Here is an 18,314-nt window from a genome sequence, read left to right on the forward strand (position 1 = left end):
TCCTGAATCGCGGGTACGGTCGAACAGAGGTCTCACTATGCAATGTTCGCTGGGAGCGGAGCTGAGCTCGGTCGAGGGATGACGGGCGGCGAGACACGGTGCTGGTGGGTGGTGCCCAGCGGGATCGGTCGGCAATCGCACAGAATATTGCAAATTCCAGTTTGGAACAGCTTAGCAGGCAGAGGCGAGAGGATCCGAGTTGTGTGCGCGCTGATGGGGACTTGAGTTTGGCAGAAGAGTTGTCCGGTTGGGTGACCCCGCTGCAGAGTCAGCCCGTCAAGCCAGTGGTGAAAGCTGCGCAGGCACCTCTCTTCTTCCTCGACAACATCAGTTCATCCAGAATATCTCATCCGGCTTTGTGTTTGCTTTGCGGCGTCCGTCCTCGTTCTGCGGTGATTCCATTCCCGGCGCGTGCGATATCGACTATCCCTCCTCTCCTCCTCCCGGTCACAGTTCTGGTGAGTCGCTGCCCACTTTCCCTGCCCTGCCCTGCTCCTCCATCGCCACCTGCACCACGCTGCCCGCGCCCTCGCACGCCTGTGCCTGTGCGCCGCAAATGGCCAGATCGCCTGCGCTGGAAGCTGCCTGGCCGCGTGCCTGCGCGGCTCCACGGGACACATGGGCGTGGAAGCGAGACGATCTCTCGTCTTCTTCAGATGCGCATTCATCCAATTCCACCCCAGTCTCCTCTGTCGTCACCTGATCGCACGCGCGCACTTTCACGCAGCACCCACATCACCCACGCACGACCGATCGGCCACGGCAGCAGCAGCAGCAGCGCAGAGGTCAGCATCACGCACAGCTTCCCCAGCCCCAGCACCGCGTCTGCAAGCGCATCATCAGCAGGCATCGCTGCCGTGCCCTCTCTGCCTGCGCGCCCATCGCTCTCTACCGGGTCGCCGGGCAGCTCCCCTCGCGCAATCCCATCCACTTCCTCCGCGCCTGACGAACGCCTTGCGGCATCACTTCGCGCGCACGCCCTCTGATTCGTCCCAAGCGCCGCGGCTCACCACATTTCTTGCAGATTTAGAGCGCCCTTCGGCAACACCACCTCACCCCAATCCTACCCATCCGTCCATCCATCCCTCCGTGGGCCCTTCCCTTTCCGCCCACCGCAGACCTGTGCGTGTGCTGAGTGAGAGCAAGGCGTTCAGGCTTTGAGGCTTCACTTTTTCCGGCGGGCGCAAGCAGCTTTCGGGTGCATTACTACTCTTTGCGACATCCTCGGATACCATCACGGCCACGACGCAGCGCGCATACCTCGCACAGCTTCACGCGATTCACGGCCGAGCGAGCATACTTATTGTCTCTGTTTCATCGGTAAGTCGGCCAGCGACGCCGCAGTCGCGGTTGGCAACAGCCATGCGGCACAGCTGTCGCGACGCTGGAGAAATGACGTGTGCGCTTGGGCTGACGCTTTACTCATCACAGATTCGAGCAATTTAGCGCACACGCGACCGCGATCCCGTCTCCGACATCTTTTCGCGACTTCGAGCTACCCATACCCCGAAAATGAGCTTCCAACCTCAAGAAGGCGGCGCGCAGCCCCAAATGCAGCCTGGTCAAGAGCAGGGCGGATTCCCGCAGCAGGGTGGCTTCGAGCAGAGCGGATTCGGCGGCGCGCCTGGTCAGGAACAGCCGCAAGGTCCTCCAATGGGACAGGCCATCGATCCATCGCAGCAGGGCCAGTTCCCTCAGCCACAAGGGCCTCCAGGTGCTCAAGGTCCTCCAGGCCCCAATCAGGGCGGCGACCAGAAAACCACTCTTTGGTCAGTTACGCGCACCCAGCGACGCGCTCGGCGGAATGCCAGCGCGTTTCGCACGCACAAGGGCGCATGCGCTGACACTACTACAGGATGGGCGAACTCGAGCCATGGATCGATGAGAACTTCGTGCGCAGTGTCTGGTTCGGCATGGGCTATCAGGTCAATGTCAAGATGATCCGCGACAAGTTTTCTGGGTACGTGCATTGATTGACGAGAATTGTCGATCTGTGGAGTAGCGCTGACCGTGCATGCAGATCAAATGCTGGATACTGCTTCGTCGACTTCGAGAACCCAGATGCTGCTACCCGCGCACTTCAGCTCAATGGACAGGTCATTCCTAACTCGAACCGACAGTTCAAGCTGAACTGGGCCAGCGGTGGCGGTCTTGCCGACCGCAGCCGTGACGACAGAGGCCCCGAGTATAGCATCTTCGTCGGCGACCTGGGCCCTGAGGTCAACGAATACGTTCTCATGTCGCTCTTCCAGAACAAGTACCCATCATGCAAATCTGCCAAAATCATGAGCGATCCTATCTCTGGCATGTCTCGTGGATACGGTTTCGTCCGATTCGCGGACGAGCAGGACCAGCAGAAGGCGCTTCACGAGATGCAGGGTGTGTACTGCGGCAACCGACCTATGCGCATCAGCACTGCGACGCCGAAGAACAAGAGCGGTGGCGCTGGCGGTCCTGGAGGCATGCAGCCAGGTGGCATGCCAGGCGCTGGTGGTCCAGGAATGCCGGGCATGTACAGCATGGGCGCTCCTCCAATGGGCTACTACGGCGCACCTCAGCCAATGAACCAATTCACGGATCCAAACAACACCACTGTGTTCGTCGGCGGCCTCTCCGGCTACGTTACCGAGGATGAGTTGCGCTCGTTCTTCCAAGGCTTCGGCGAGATAACATACGTCAAGATTCCTCCAGGAAAGGGCTGTGGTTTCGTCCAGTTCGTCCAGAGACATGCCGCAGAGATGGCCATCAACCAGATGCAGGGCTACCCAATTGGTAATTCCCGTGTCCGCCTGAGCTGGGGTCGCTCGCAGAACAACTCTGGACCAGCCGGCACGCCGTATCGTCCAGCGCCGCCTCCGCCAGTCTACCCATCCATGGGAATGCCACCTCAGCATCCGTATGGCAACTTCGCTCCCATGAAGGTGAGACAGTCATAACATGAACTCTGCTACAACAGGCTAACTATCTCACAGTAAGCGCATTTCCGTCACATTTGCCTTGAGTGAGATTGCACTTTAGCGGGAGTTGGTCAAAGGTTACAACATACGATCTGCCTTTTACTACTTGCATGCGAGAAATCTGCGTTTCTTAACGACGACCCACGACAAATGAGAATTACGCGGCGGCGCTATCAGACAGCACGGAGAACGATCTCTCTCATGGCATGAAATTCGATCCATGCATGCATTCTATCCGAAATACCACGGGAGCGGGGCGATGGCGGTCAGATTGCTGGATTACAGAAAAGTTTCTTACCCCTGTTGAACATATACACTTATTCCCACAACACCCCTTTTTCAACACATCAACACTACAATTACCCACACACCACCGAATTTGACGAAGACGACCATTCACCAACCCGACACGACGACCTCTCGTTCCGACTGCGAAATCTCCTTTGCCACACTCGTTCTGCTTTCACTTTCATGGACTAGTCTTCAACAGCGGCATTTGCTCTCGGGGGGCTTCAGCGGGGATGAGGCCCTTTTTAGCGCGGCGATGAAGGAGTTTGCTTTCTCTGTCTGTTCGTTTCTGTACAACAGAGGGCTTGCACTTTTTTGTGGCCCGCGCCGCATGGCGCTGATGGGGTGGGAAGACCAAAAACCAACTCAGAGGTTGCGGAGAAAGGAATGGGGGATGTTTCTTCTGTCTTTTTACTTCTCATATCTTAGCTAGCTGAGATGCCTCGATCATGAAAGAGAAGTTTCTTTGAAGCTCTGTTCTGTCTGCTTCATCGGGCTGATGGATGAGTTTCGAAGGGACGAGATGAGATGAGATGTGGTTCTTTTAGGGACTTCGGGAGGAGGAGGTTGTGTGTAGGCTAGCGTGAATGAGCAGTTTTCTTGGACGCTCTATCTTCCTTGTGTTCGTTCTGGTGCAACCCTGGCTTTGTGACTGCGTGACGGATGTGAAGCACGTAGACTAAGTGAGTACGCAGCGGCTCCTGAAAGCTGAAGCTGACAATTGCAAGACGCTGACATGGAGTCCAATGAGAGTCAAGACAGTGCTAGAGAGTCCAGGGAAGGCCTCGCAGTGGTAGGCACGAAAGCAGCCGTTAGCTCCACTTCAAGCTTCACCCTCCGACTCCCTCTACATCTCGACGCAGCCTTCCGCCAGAACGCACAGCCCCGCTGGCGGCACCTCCAATGCATTGGTCAGACGCCTACTGTCCACGTCCAAGATGAAGACCACACCGAGCATCAACGAGATCCCCTCATCCTCCGCTGCTGCCACGCTCCAAAGACGACTTGGGCGCGACTTCCGCGTGAGAATTGACTCGACGGCGGCGACGACGCGCGCTGCGTGTTTTGGCGGAATGACGCGACTGCTGTTTTCTGCCGGCAGAGCCAACGCCGCTGCCACTCTTCCGGCTCAAGGGTCACGCCACTCCCTCTTGCCCACCCCTCATTGACTGTCTTGTCCGCTCTTTCGACAACCACGAGATTCTTCCTTCGTTGTACGGGAAGCCGACGGCGACCACGCTCCTTCTTCATCGCCGCATGCCGGCGACCACAACGCTCGTTTGATCCGAAGACAGCGCATTGCGCCGCGCGCACCACCAACTTTGTGCATCCTCTTTCTGCAGCATTTCGAATTCTTAGCAAAGAGCGCCCTCATCACTCTTCGCAAACATGCGCTTCGAGGACTGGGACGTTCTCATTTTCCCGGGGACCGGCGTCGAGGCGCATATTCCCGTCCAGGAGTTCGGCGTCGAGTGCTATGGCGTGACGGACGACAGACTTCTTAAGGATGGTATGGATCCTACGCGACCCTTCGAGTTCCCCCAACGCTGACGACGATGCAACAGAATTTATCACCGCGCCACTGTTGACCGCTTTCATTCCCAGCCTCAGAGCTGGCGAGCCATTCCAGATTTCACTGCACTCGTGGAAGCCGAGACCATTCAACTTCCGCCCAGCTGGCAACCCAAGACCCGACAGACCCCAAGTCTGGCAGTTCAAAGTCACTGTCGATGGACAGGTCAAGTGCGTCGACACTATGACTGCCGACGTACAGTGGCCAAAGGCACTTCATCTGGCTACTGCTCAGGCCGGACCCAATGGGCAGCCAGATCAGTTGCGCTTCCCGCCTTTCTATCAGGAGAGCGTGCATGCTGACAAGTGGCATCCGTACGCCGAGAAGGGGCGCATCAAGGTGGAGATCTCTGAGGGCTTTCTGGAGAGGACGGACCGAGACGTCAAGTTTGTGAAGTTGACGGTGCATGTCATTTTCAATTTCCAGCATGCGCCGATGGGTGAGTGTGAACATTCCAGATCTTTCTTGGCGATCAAAGTCCAGGATACAGCGCTGACTATTCCAATTCCAGATGTTCTGCGAGACTGCGGCAAAGCCTGGCCGAGCCAGGAAATGTTGCGCGAGAAGCGCGTTTGGGCCCCTCATCTCATGCCAGACATGCCAGATGAGTTTCACACGGCCGAGTACCAAGATCCAGAGCGCTTCCGTCACCACTCGTCCAATGGCCTGCAGAAGAAGGTCCAGAAGCGTCGCGCGAGCACTTACAGTGCCTTCATGTCATCTTCTCCGATGTTCAGCAACAACGCAGGTGCTCCGCCGCCAACCCCGACGTATGCCAATCACGGCTACCCCATGAATCTTCCACAGGATGGCAACAGCAGTCGCTCCACCTCTGCATACAGCACTCTCTCAAGGTCTGGTATGCCGTTGAGCGTCGCTAATGGCATGGTGCACTTCGCTGCTACTTTGCCTGCCCCAGCACCATACCCAAGCAATCAGCACGGACTTCTTCCAAATGGCCGTCCGGCAAACGACACAAATATGGAGGTGCGCATTCCGAGTGACCAGTTACAGAAGGTAGTCGATCTGCTGCAGCGCCGGGCTAGCGGTAGCATCATGGCACCACCTCCACTGCCGCCTCATATTACGGACAGCAAAGTAGACGCGGAGAAGTTGGAAGAGGCGGCTTCCACGACCGAGCTCCCTGATGGCGACGGAAACATGATGATCGATCGCCGTGGTACATCGCGTTCGAACTTCTCGGACGTCAGCATGCATGCTGGCTGCCCCGACTTCCCACGCTGCACGACTGAGGATGAGGATAGTCGCATCGTCCACCAAACGGGTTCTGGAGTTGCCCCTGCTGCTGTTATGCGCAGCAGGAAGGAGAGTTCAGCTGATCATGCTGGTGAGTCGGCTATGCAGTTGCAAGTGGGTGTCGTACTGACTGTTACAAACTAGATCGTGATTTCATGTCCACCGTCATCAATCAGACCGAGCTTGAGGATCCGGACGAAATGCAGACCGAGCCGAATGAGGGTGGTGGTGGTGAGCGCACTGCATCTTCCGGCTCAGCTGCTGGCACGAGTAAGAAGCGTACTCGCGCTTCACTGAGGTCACTTTCTGTCAACGAGGCCGGCTCGCCAGAGAAGCGTGACAGCGAGATGGACGTGGATGATAAGCCGGGTCGCAAGGTACTCACTTCCAGTCCTTCCACCTGGGTCAAAATATGCGAACGTAGTGCTGACCTGATTCATTAGCTCCGCAAGCGTGTCACGGCCGGCGGAGACGAGGACGCTTAGCTTTCGACTTCTTTTCGCTGTTTGCAGTCTTTGCTCACGAAATGTGTTCAGCGTGGACCTCATATGGAGCGGCGTGAGTGTACGCATCTTTACTGTCGACAGTTTCATCGATCGAAAAGGTCGATTACGTTGCTGTGAGTTTCGGCACGGGTTTTTTGCGCTGGGCTGGGGCGTGGATCGGTTTCGTTGTGCACGGCAGAATGCTTTGCTCTGTACCAGCATCGACTGACGACAGCGCAATGACGGACGGAGTTGATTGATTGTTTTGAGTGATACCCTGTACCACTAGTTTTAGTTGTATCATGGATTCCGAAAAGTTTTTGCTTTTTGCTTTTTGCTTTTGCATTTTGTGGAGGCTTTTCTCGTGGTATCGAATTTCTGTATCAATGCTGCTTTCTGATTTCACTTTCTTTCTATCGCTCTCGCAGACTGAATTTAATAGGGTTTGGCATGCGAAGATTCAATCAATCCTCTTGATTGTGCATCTATGCAGAGACCTTTTGGGCTTGAGCTGGAGGTGGAATTCCTGTTGCGATGGCGAGGGCGTTAGCTTGTTCGATCAGAGGATCGCCTTCTCCTGTGGGAGAGTTTGCGATGATGTTGATGTCGAAGCGTTTGGGTTCGCGGATTTTGGTGTTGCTTGTGGATGTGGCTGTGGTGGAGGAGGGGATTGTGGAGGGTGGGAGGATGGAATCTGGAGAGCGAAGAAATGAATAAGGGGATAGGTGGTGGGAGGAGGTGGATGGATAGTCACGTACCTTCTGCTTGAGCTGCGAGGTTCTTTTGCTCTTGCTCGTCACCCATTTGGTTGCGGCCGGTTTCGAAGACTTTGTCTATTTTTGCAGGTATTAGTTTTGGTCCTGCGGGGAAGGCTGGCTGTGTCTGGACGTACCGAAGTCGTACTCGAACCACCTGATATCAGGGTTCAAGCCGGCGAATTTCCAGACTCCGTTGACTTTTTTGTACCAGTGGAGGTTGAAAGAGTGTGCGTGGCCTTTGACGGCGACTTGGGTGAGAGTCTCGTCTGTGTATTTTTGGTGTGGTACGCGAAGTTGGTGGTAGCCTTTGTGCAGGATTGAATGTCAGCTTATGGGATCTTTGACCTTCCACAGAAGATCGCCATCCGGAAGCCCTTTGAACGTACCAATAATCTCATCATCGCTGACCTTCTCCCACTTGGTACCGCCGATGAAGTGCTGGGTCTTCAGTGTTGGATCTCCAAGAACATGTGGGTCGCTGGCCATCTGAATGAATTCTTCTGCTGGCATCTCTTCCCAGAGCTTGTTGAGGAAGCTGCGGTAGTCGATTCGGAGGGTTGGTGCAATGCACTTTCGCAGGCGTTCCCAGTCTTTGCTGTCGTAGGAGTCGGCCCATTCGTAGACTGCAGCCATGCAGCCTTGCATCTCTGTATTGGCGAAGAGAGAAAATTAGTGAGGCCCGTGCATGCATTGAAAGTCTGGTTCTAGTGCCACAATTGGGGTTGCAAGCGAGAAGAGCCGCTACTTCTGTTGCTATCTGGGCATTGCTGTGATCATGCTTTCGAAAGCAGTAGCAGCTCTTCTCGTGTTCAGAGTGTGTAACATATTTACTGCTCAGCCCATCACTGAAGATGGTCGCGTAAATCCCTTTCGGTTTGACATCATTTGCAACCGCTGTACTGTTTTACCAGCAGTGCAATGTGCTCAATTGAGCTTGAAAATCTGATGTGTAAGGAAGGACTAACCCTCAAGACTGATGAGCTTGACGGGTTCAAGCTGAGTGTCTGCGAAGCCTGGCATCTTTGCGGTCGTTCCTGGTGCTGTGTCTTTGGTATGGGTGCCGTTCGATTTGGGCGGTGGTGATGATGAGGAAGAGCGAGCACGCTTCAATGAGCGCGACGCGCCAGCTTTATTGGGATCCATTTTCGTGGAGCTGCAGCACGACGATAGCGCTATGCTAGGGAGATCTGCGGTCGACCGGTAGCGTTGTTGGTTGGTACGACGACATCTCCTCCCCGCCCCAAGTCCGCATGCTGACGCTCGTCACGAAACGTCGCGACGTGCGAACGGTGGGGAGCCGGAAAGGCGAAGTTGCACTGCAATTTAGTCTGGTCGGAGCGTTGTTTCGGAACCGAGCATATCGTCCTGCATGCTTGAGCGTCGACTGCATGTTCTACTGATGGCCATGTGGACGCAGTGCGCACCGCGATGGTGGGTACGGCGGTTGGGGAGCAGCGTGGAAGCTCCCAGAGCTGTGAGGTCCAAGAGCACTTGGTCGACGTCGGCCGTGCATTGAGCCGAGGTCTATTTTGGGACTAGTTCTTGGCACTGGCCGTAGCTTAATTCAGTGATGAAGTGTAAACAGTGCGATAAACACGCGGGATTCGAGACGCGGATCGGACTTCACGTCTGCTCCAACCATACCATGGACCACGAAAGCCTGCGCACGGCGTCGACGTACCTGAATAACCTGCTCCTCGCTCGTGGGCTTCTCAAAAATGGCGAAGCGATCGACTTCGTCAAGCCTTCGAGAGAGTCGCGCGCTTCGATCATCAATCTGGTGCACGATCTGATCCTCCGCGAGGACCGCGAAAAGGAAAGCCGAGAACATGTTGCGACGACCATCAAGCAGCTCCGGAACGAGAACACGAAGAAGTCGCAGGACATTGAGACTCTGCAGGCAAAACATGACCAGGCCGCCAGAAATGCAGCGCAGGCGCAGCAGGCGGAACGCGTTGCCGTTGCAGAGATGAAGAAGGTGGAGAAGGCGATGAAGGCGCTACAAGATCAGCTGTCGAAAGCAAAGGTCACTCTGGCGCAGGTCAAGACACAATGCGCGAATGATGTCAAGAAACGAGATCTGGAGCTGCAACGGCTGAAGACACATCTACAAGGACAGCAGCGAGGTACACGAGTGGGCATGACTGCGCCGTCGATGACTGTGCGGAAAACCATGCAGGAGCCCCAGAATGTCCACGATCCCGAATATTCGCTCAAGCAGGAGACAACCGAGTTCTTAACCCAGCTGAGCCACAATCTGAGCGATGAGAATGACGGGCTGATCAGTCTGGTCCGGAGTGCGCTCAGCACAATGCATGACCTGTTGGGCACTCAGTCCGACTCTCAGAGGAAGGTCGACAGCGCGATTGGAAGTTTGGGTAGCGATCAGGCTGCTCGACCGAAGAGCCGGAATGCAGGATCCAATCTGCTACAGCAAGAACAGGAAACCAGCTACGAAGTCTTGGCTGCTGATTTGGAGAGCACTCTGGAGCATTTGAAATCCATCCTTACCAACCCGAACTTCGTCAGCCTGGAAGAGTTTGAGAAAGAGGTGGAGACGAGGGATGAGGAGATCGCGAGTCTTCGGGAATGCTGGGAGCACATGGAGCAGAGGTGGCAAGAAGTGTTGGTCATGATGCAAGGCTGGGTCAAGCGCATGAATACGGGAGACACCATTAACATTGATGATCTTCGCAAGGGCATGGGCTTGGTGACGCCGAACAGAAGAGATGGGAAGAAGAGGAAAATGGAGCAAGTGCCGGAAGTGCCAGAACCGGAGTCTAGCTTGATGGACAGCGAACCGAGTGAGATACAACTACCAAGCAGCGAGGCTGCAGCGACTGCGCCGACAACAGCGACATCCCGGCAAGAATCTTCTCTGCGTGCTATTGATGGCATGAGAAGTTTGACCTCGAAGCTGAATCAGCTTGACAGCCCGAAACGGAAACGCAATGTTCTGGAACCGCCAGATATGTTCGACTTCCGGCCTACTGACAAGGGAACCATCCAGAAATCTACGGCCGCTCGCTCACCACAAAGCAAAAGTAGCAGGCCGTTGAACGGTGGCCTAGCGGATGTGTTCTCGCCCATTGCCAAAAGCAGCAGCAGGCACGTCACTCGAGAGCCAACGCCGGAGCCGGTCGAAATGGATGAAGGCGAAGAGAGTGAAGAACTCGAAGTGCCACAGATGACAATCATGGAGAAGCTTGCCGCAGCCCAAGAAGAGGCGGATGAAGCCAAAGCGCATCGTGACTCTGGTCGTGCTGCTGCCAACGGCACCTCTCGCACATCCAAGTCGAGACGGCAGAACATCGGACCTGATTCTGGCCTCGATGGCGCGCAGGTCATTCCTCCCGGTGACGATACACTGCGAAGAATGGAAGGGAACGATACGCTGGGGAACATGGATCTGCCTGGTAGCCCAATGGCGAAGAAGACGAGAATTCGAGGCAGGCCGAAAAAGAGGAAGAGTACGTTGACGCGGGATGAGATGGCGAGTTTGTTGGTCATGGAGGACAATGAAGCGCTCTAAGCGATCGAATGGCTTTAACACGAGGAAGATGTATTCCATGAGTCGTTGTGCAAGCGAGAAAAGCGATGGCGTTGGTGGGGTCTAGTGGTGGACAAATATTGTATACTGATCATTGACGGCGTGCAGTGCGTACCGCCACCCTCATCGCGATTCAACTGTTGGCGACTGTCTTGTTGCTGACTACAAACAGCACAGCATCCGCTTCAGATCATGCCTGTTCCATGCTGTTCGTTGCTCTCGCACTGCGGCGGAGCAGCAACTGGAGAGCGAGAGCCATATCAAGACCTATTCCAGGCAAAGCGTTCCAAATGGAAACGGTTGAACTCGCATAGAACATCCGGGGAATTGCTAAGCTGTACGGCCAAGCAATTATGACTTATAATGGGAAATGTAGCATGGAAATGCTACGGGTCGTTACCTACATATGCAGCACACATCGGCATCAGCTCCGAAAAGAGCAGGGCATCCAAGCAATTTTGCCTGACAAAGATCTGACCTAAAAGCGAGCGGAACGACGACTTACGATACCCGAGCCCGTGAGGCATGGACCTAAATGGTATGTATCTCTCTGGAAAAGAACGAGCAAGAGGCCCATGGGACGCGCGACAGGGAGCTCAGTGGCGCGCAGGATTCTTGTCAGTCACAGCTGCGATTGATATGTTAGTCTCCCCCGCCGGTCCCCCCTTATGGATCTCGTGACGCAGGCAACACTACTTTGACCGTGTGGCGGGGAAGTGCGCAGATGTAATGAACCTAAGATTGACACCACCCATGCCACGCGCTCGTCGTATATGCAGTGATCGGCCTGCCTCGAAAGGTTTGTTGCATTGATGCGCTAGCACGGTTAGTTGTGCGAACAACCTTACAAGGACGTAAAGCCTACTGTCAGAATGGCCTACTGTCCTACAGAAGCCTTGTTGTGTCGAAGGGTGAACACGACGAGTTGTGCGAAAAGCTTCGCATAGGGGCAAAACCGAATGGCTTTCTTTCCACAACGTTTATCCGTTGTACCTTATAAAAACAGAGTCATCTTCCATTCTTGAAGAGCTATCAGCATTCACTCACAACCTCGCCTCCACAACAAAACACCTTCTCCTACCAACTGTGATTCCAGAGACATCAGCATGCGCACCTCCCTCATCGCTATACTGTCTATGACAGGGTAAGAACAAGCTCCGCATACATTCTGATACGATACTCCAGCTAATCCCGCGTGATTACACAGTCTCTCCCACGCCTGGCAATGCCAATATCGATTCACGGCCACTCACAAGAATAATCAACGTCTTATGGATGGTTGCACCACCGCGGCAAATCTGGAAGTCCATCTGGAGGGCAAAAATTCCGTCTTATTTCAAATTGGAGGAAAACATCCGGCGACTTGCATCGATACAAGCTGTATCAATGGTGGCTACGATCAGCTTGTGAATTATTGTAGAACTCAGTGCTCGGCCGTGGGCTCTGAGTTTGTTACAGTCTCCAGTTGTGTGCCTGGTAAGAAATGTGGGCCTTATAAGTGAGAGCGTTTGGCGGGATGATTATGCTTGCGTCGTTGGGGCGATCGATTGGAGAGAGGCGGAGGACGAGAGATATGTTTTGATAGCCCTCGAATTTGTTGTCGTTTTGTTGCGGGTCTCGGTCTTTACCGGAAAGAACAACATGACAAGTCTTTCATTTCTGCTGCGCGTGACGAGATCGTTTCAATGCCTTTCAGTGCGACTCACACTGTGCTCGGACCGATTCGGAGCAGAGGCTGTAGGCATGATCAGCGCTAGCATCAGCCAAAATGCCTCTTTTGGGTAGGGCAGACCTCACGCGACATTTTTATGCGAAAGCGATGCGTAAAGCTTGTGAAGCTTAGCCGTTCTCTCCATAGTGCTTCGCTTGAGCTCCGACAAAGTCTTGCGAGATGTCCGCCAATGAACGACGTACAGCTCAATTCCTCAGTTCTCTGTGTGCCGACACGATTTGTGGAGAAGATCTGGGGTTGCGGAGAAATGGTGCTTGTGTCTATGCTTCTTCAAGAAGGTGCGACGAGAGCGTGCCGCGCTCTTGCAATTCTTGTGAGGACAAGGGTGTCCACTTCCCGCTTGGTACAATGCCTGAGTTGAACACGTTTTGTGGGATATATCAGCCTCATGGCGTCCCTCCTCTGCTCGTGAAAGATCACACTCCAATACAAGGTCTTCAAGCCTTTAAAGAACTGTAAACGACGATGGAACTCACCCTCTGGCTGCACGCCCTCCTTGCTTCTTTCTTGCCATCTACTCTCGCCCTCCCGTCTTCGACGATCGACCACAGAGCAGCAACATGGCCCGACACTCCATTCACTGTTTCTGGTCGCGACATTATCTCCGCCTCCGGAGCCAAGATCCGCTTTGCGGGTGTCAACTGGCCCGGTGCAGCGGACACAATGCTGCCCGAAGGTCTTCAATACAACTCCGTGGCCAACATCGTCTCATTCATCAAGTCATTGAACATGAACGTCGTTCGCTTGACGTATGCCATCGAAATGATCGATGACATCTACTCCAATTCACCAAATCAGAGCTTGCAGAATACTTTGATCAATGCGTTGGGAGATACAAACGGAAGGAAGGTTCTAGCGCAAGTTCTGAAGAACAATCCGGGATTCACGAAAGATACGACGAGATTGCAGGTGTTTGATGCTGTGGCTGCAGAGCTGGCAAAGCAAAAGATTTGGGTACATCTGGACAATCATGTTAGTAAGGCTGAGTGGTGTTGTGGAAGTGATGGGAATGGATGGTTTGGAGATGAGTACTTCGATGTTGCGAAGTGGGAGAGGGGTCTGGGATACATGGTGAGACAAAATTTGCAAAGCAACATATGTTGGTCACAATCGATCGATGCTAATTGGTCCCAGGCCAACCACGCAAAAGCCTGGACTGGCTTCACCTCGATGGCTCTTCGCAATGAGCTTCGCCAGCCGAGTAGTTCATCTGCGCAACCGTACAATTGGAATTCCTGGATCGAGAACGTCATTCCCGCTGCGTATGGAATCCACTCGAACAATTCCGCCCCACTGATCTTCTTTTCTGGGCACAGTTATGATACCGACGACACATACTTCATCCAACGCCAAACCTGGAACAGCGAGACGTTCAAACCTGAGTCGTACGCCTTCAAGAACAAGATCGTCTATGAGATCCACAATTATCAGAACAGTGCTACCAACTGCAATCAGATCCAACCAGGGCTGTACAACAATGCTTACTGTGCGATGAATACGGCTGATACGAGTTGTCCGAACCACGGTCCTGTGGTGATGAGTGAGTTCGGGTTCGATCAGACTGATGGGAGCTCGGGAGGTGCATATGCCCAGTGCATCAAAAGTGTTGTGACGAATCAGCCAGGCGGACCTGGAGGCTGGATGATGTGGACACTGAGTGGAAGTTATTACATTCGAAGTGGCACTCAGGATTATGAGGATTCGTGGGGTGAGTGAAGATTGTTTTTTGAATGCTTTGAGTGGAGTATGCTAATGCTAACTTTCTGTAGGCTTGCTCAAGAAGGACTGGTCTGGTTGGAGGAACTCGACCGTCATTGACAATTATGTCAAGCCTTTTGTGCAGGCGACTTTGAAGTAGTCTCTCCTTCAGAGCCTTTTCTCTGACAATGATAATGCAATGGTCTTTTCCCATGGCGGGGCCATTTTGCCTTTTCTTTTCGTTAAGCTCGTACATTTTCCGCGCTTGTAGTCTACTTGCAGCGACAGTGCCTCTTGATGATGAGCATACCTTCTCCGTATCGCTCGATGAATGGTGTTTGACCGCTACCAAAGGTCTGAGGTCGTAGAGTGAAACAACATGAGCCTCAGCTCCTCATGAAACCTCACACTCTTCTTGACCCTCTTCGCAGCGGTCGCCGCTTCTTCCATCTGCGGAGAACCCCTAAAGATCCCCGACTCGCGGAAGCGGTTCGGCTCAAACCAGAGAAACATATCTTGATCCAATCTACGGTTATCCTTGCGCCATATGCCGGCTTCCTGCTCATAAGTGTAGACATTCGCCTCCCCATAGATGTCACAATAGCCGATGACTTTGATGTGCATGATGAGATCAACATTCTTATGTTGAAGTCGCAGGCTGTTTTCCACCTCAAGGTTGACCTCGAGTCGATCAAGCGAGTCCTCGTCGTGCATGTCTTCGGTTTCAATAGAGAAGTGAGTCGCCGTCCAATACTTGTAGGATCCCTCCTCGTATAATTGAGCGGCTTCGGTCCTAATTTGTTGACATGTGAAAAGCAGCGCCGGGCTTGGTGGCTGAGCCTCACATAACTCAACCTCATCTCTGTCCTCGTTGCTCGTGAAAGCCAACTCGTAGATCTCGTTGCGCATTTCGGCCGGTAGTTTGTTCAGGAAGAGGCACTCGTCCTGTGACGGTGATGCAACCGACGTAACGCCCGGAGACAGTTCGATAGAAGTAGCTGAAGTCATAGCTGGCTTGATGTCGAGGGCGGGATGGACGCGAGTCTGGACGCCAACATCTGATGTGTCGATGGCAGGCGGGAAGTCGACTCGAGCTGGGACGTTGGCGACAGACACAGACTGAGCTGTTGACGGCGAGCCGGTGGTCGCGGAGGCTTGATCAATAGCTGGGACTTCGACCTGAACCACCGACATGGTGGGCGACGTGATGGTGCTGGGAATACTCGCGTTGTGCGACGAGTGCGACAGCGAGTGGACGTGGTCGCCTGCCATTGCAGTCATGCCGTCCAATGGCGCGGCCATCATGGCGATGTGCTGGATGGTGCTGGAGGGTGAACCCGCGTTCGGGCGTTGGAGTTGTGGAAAAAGAAGTTTGTGAGTGGGCGAGCTCCAAAACACGCACGTAGCTTCAACACGCGCTTAACCTGAACGGGAATCTTGCAAGTGAAGGCACCCTCCACACGTCACTCACGGAAATTTCACTTCAGTACACGAACACAAGGACCGAGAACGCTTCATCCATTCGCTCACTGCAAAATTGCTCCTTTTTAGTGCACTATAAAACGACCACCATGGTCTGTTGCTATGCCATGCTCCCATGACTTGTAGCATAGCCCCTTCTTCGGTTGTCCTTTTTTGCGTGATCGTTAAACATCATTTCTCGCGTTGCTTCAAGATCCCCAGCTCTCTCATCAACGCTGCAATCAGCATCATGTGCGCCACTCAACTGTTATAGTCCCAGAACAGCTTTGAGCCTAGTTCCACATGGAATGGCTTCTTGTGGTTCCACTTCCGGACAGCCGTCTCGGCATCAGACTTGTGATCCCATATGGTCCACTCATGCCCAAGAGGGAAGACGCGCCAGTCGTACGCTCTGAGCACAAGATATCTCGATTGCAGAGGCTTCACTTGTGTACCGCGGAAGCACTCCCAGAGCCAGATGCCCGACTCGGCCAAATATGTAGAGATCCACATGAGATGCCGACTGCCGAGAGCAATACGGTGAAAGATCCGGATATGGCGGATGCAGTCGGTATCTTCCAGCCTAATTCTTAAATACTGCTCTCCCCAAAGGTCTTGCTTAATTGACTGGATCGTGGGTGGCGCATTGCGATCATTCGGTCTGTAGTTGGTGATGACGAAATGAGTCTCACTCCAGTACTGACGTGACGCTTTCTCATAGAGCTGTGTAGCTTCGGACTGGATCTGGCGACATGTACACAGCAGCGCATCGTTTGGTGGATGTGCTTTCGACAACTCCACTCCGCCCTTGGTCGAGAGTAGCGGGCTTCTCGGTGGGTCGAAATTGGAAAGGTCAATCTCAACTTCGTCGTCGTCACTCGTGAAAGTCAACTCATAGATCTCGTTCCGCAACTCGGCTGGGATCTTATTCAGAAAGAGGCAGTCGCTCTGCAACGCTGGTGGGGTGCTCAGGCCAGAGGAGGGGCTGTCGATATTTGCAGCCTCTCCGAGGTAATCGGCTGGATCAGTGGCGAGATTTCTGGCGACTTGAAGACCGTCATGGGTGAAGTCTTCGCCGCCAGCAATGGGCTCCGAGAAGAGCAACGTGTTTGTGAGTGATGGTGCGTCGACGGCGGCAGAGTTTCCGACTTCACGCAGCGAATCGATGGACGGCGTAGCAGGATCGCAGGACATCGTGCTGTTCAGTGACTTCGGCGTCAGGTCGTTGCCGCCTGAGTTCTTTGCGGTCGTTTTGCCAGGTGGTACGGCCATCGTGGTGCTCAAGAGTGGCCACGTCAAGATTGTGTTCGGAAGATGGAAAAGGCACGTGAAGCGCTGTTGAGGCGTTGGAAACATGCAGGCACCAAACTATGCTATTGAAAACGCAAGCTTGTAAAGTGAAGGCGCGCCAGACCCCACTTGCAGCCGCAGAGCGCAATGCGTACCACACCAGTAGCAAAGCAAATAATCATATTCGTTAACAACGCTCACAACCGGCATCTCAGCGAAGAAAGGCAACCCAATCATACGAAGAATCACCCATCATGAGCAGCACTTCCCGGTGAAAAGGCACCCTCTCCGGCATGTTGCGCGCCCTGCTCCGGCCTATGACCAAAGCCTCTTTGCGCCACGCAGTACTCTCCAACCGTGCCCCGGAGTGTCGCGAGGAGTCGGGTTGCACACAGTACCACCAGCGCTCTTCATCCGGTCTCTCGTGATTCTGGGCCCATATGCCCTGCTTGTGAAAGTACTTGTAGATGCTGCCACAGCCATCATACTCGGATTTCCCGATGATTCTGATGTGGCGAATGCGATCAATATGCTGATGTGGAAGTCTGGGATGGTCGTTGAATCTCAAATCGTACTCGAGTTTGCTCATGTAACCGTCCTCACCAAAATCCCCAAGAGTAACGCGAAAGGAGGTTTCAGTCCAGTACTTGCTGCAAGCCTCTTCGTAGATCTGGGTAGCTTCGGTCTTGATTTGTTGGCATGTCCAAAGTAGCGCCCTGCTTGGTGGTTCGGCATCTTCAAGTTCGACCCAACCTTCGAAGTCATCGTCATCGCTGGTGAAGACCAATTCGTAGATTTCGTTCCTCAATTCGGCTGGAAGCTTCTCCAGAAAGGAGCAGTCGTCCTGAGAAATCGCTGGCACGCTCGTGGTAGACGATGGCGAAACTTGGTGGTTCGAGTCTGTGTTTGGAGGAGCTCTGTCGCCAGTAACAAGCTGGTCGGCCAAGCTTACATTGACGGGAGCGGGTGTGTCGGCAGAAGACTGTGATTCGGTCAAAGGCGATGAGTTCACCTTTGCAGGCGCGGTCTCCGCGGTCGAGTCATCGAGCGGTGCGGCCATTGTTGTGGTCGTGGTCTGCCGGTTGGTATCGAGAGTCGATGTTGAGTTTGCGTTCGAAAGTAGAGAATGAGGACAGGAGTGTTGTCAGGCGCAGGAAGTTTGTTGAGCTAGACAAGTTTCAAGGGAAGTGCTTGCTTTTAAAGCGCAATCGCGCCTCGATTCACTCGCAGTGAACCACCCAGACAAAGCACGTGCGCACGCCAGG

At 53.9% G+C, this 18,314-nt stretch overlaps 8 protein-coding genes across 8 annotated transcripts; 4 read left to right on the plus strand and 4 right to left on the minus strand.

Moving 5' to 3' along the window:
• Positions 1–1,512: 1,512 nt before the first annotated feature.
• Positions 1,513–2,936, plus strand: CKM354_000607500 (uncharacterized protein; the record flags this gene model as incomplete). The annotated part of the gene is made up of 3 exons (XM_044801373.1): positions 1,513–1,769; positions 1,856–1,960; positions 2,021–2,936. The coding sequence occupies 3 exons, from the start codon at positions 1,513–1,515 to the stop codon at positions 2,934–2,936; spliced, it is 1,278 nt and encodes a 425-aa protein (XP_044657308.1).
• Positions 2,937–4,634: 1,698 nt separating this feature from the next.
• CKM354_000607600 (uncharacterized protein) lies at positions 4,635–6,560 on the plus strand (the record flags this gene model as incomplete). The annotated part of the gene is made up of 5 exons (XM_044801374.1): positions 4,635–4,755; positions 4,811–5,257; positions 5,330–6,166; positions 6,220–6,452; positions 6,519–6,560. 5 exons carry the CDS (start codon positions 4,635–4,637, stop codon positions 6,558–6,560), a joined length of 1,680 nt encoding a protein of 559 aa, XP_044657309.1.
• A 485-nt stretch (positions 6,561–7,045) lies between these two features.
• CKM354_000607700 (uncharacterized protein) lies at positions 7,046–8,461 on the minus strand (the record flags this gene model as incomplete). Its single annotated transcript, XM_044801375.1, has 5 exons — positions 7,046–7,254; positions 7,319–7,393; positions 7,453–7,623; positions 7,705–7,965; positions 8,284–8,461. 5 exons carry the CDS (start codon positions 8,459–8,461, stop codon positions 7,046–7,048), a joined length of 894 nt encoding a protein of 297 aa, XP_044657310.1.
• Positions 8,462–8,963: 502 nt separating this feature from the next.
• Positions 8,964–10,850, plus strand: CKM354_000607800 (uncharacterized protein; the record flags this gene model as incomplete). Its single annotated transcript, XM_044801376.1, has 1 exon — positions 8,964–10,850. One exon carries the CDS (start codon positions 8,964–8,966, stop codon positions 10,848–10,850), a length of 1,887 nt encoding a protein of 628 aa, XP_044657311.1.
• Positions 10,851–13,065: 2,215 nt separating this feature from the next.
• Positions 13,066–14,458, plus strand: CKM354_000607900 (uncharacterized protein; the record flags this gene model as incomplete). Its single annotated transcript, XM_044801377.1, has 3 exons — positions 13,066–13,671; positions 13,735–14,308; positions 14,370–14,458. 3 exons carry the CDS (start codon positions 13,066–13,068, stop codon positions 14,456–14,458), a joined length of 1,269 nt encoding a protein of 422 aa, XP_044657312.1.
• Positions 14,459–14,643: 185 nt separating this feature from the next.
• On the minus strand, positions 14,644–15,603 carry CKM354_000608000 (uncharacterized protein; the record flags this gene model as incomplete). Its single annotated transcript, XM_044801378.1, has 1 exon — positions 14,644–15,603. The coding sequence occupies one exon, from the start codon at positions 15,601–15,603 to the stop codon at positions 14,644–14,646; it is 960 nt and encodes a 319-aa protein (XP_044657313.1).
• Positions 15,604–16,020: 417 nt separating this feature from the next.
• On the minus strand, positions 16,021–17,031 carry CKM354_000608100 (uncharacterized protein; the record flags this gene model as incomplete). Its single annotated transcript, XM_044801379.1, has 1 exon — positions 16,021–17,031. One exon carries the CDS (start codon positions 17,029–17,031, stop codon positions 16,021–16,023), a length of 1,011 nt encoding a protein of 336 aa, XP_044657314.1.
• A 229-nt stretch (positions 17,032–17,260) lies between these two features.
• CKM354_000608200 (uncharacterized protein) lies at positions 17,261–18,109 on the minus strand (the record flags this gene model as incomplete). Its single annotated transcript, XM_044801380.1, has 1 exon — positions 17,261–18,109. The coding sequence occupies one exon, from the start codon at positions 18,107–18,109 to the stop codon at positions 17,261–17,263; it is 849 nt and encodes a 282-aa protein (XP_044657315.1).
• Between the last annotated feature and the right edge of the window lie 205 nt (positions 18,110–18,314).

The sequence above is a fragment of the Cercospora kikuchii genome (genome assembly GCF_019650295.1).
Source record: "Cercospora kikuchii DNA, contig_00003, whole genome shotgun sequence".
Classification (NCBI taxonomy): Eukaryota; Fungi; Ascomycota; class Dothideomycetes; order Mycosphaerellales; family Mycosphaerellaceae; genus Cercospora; species Cercospora kikuchii.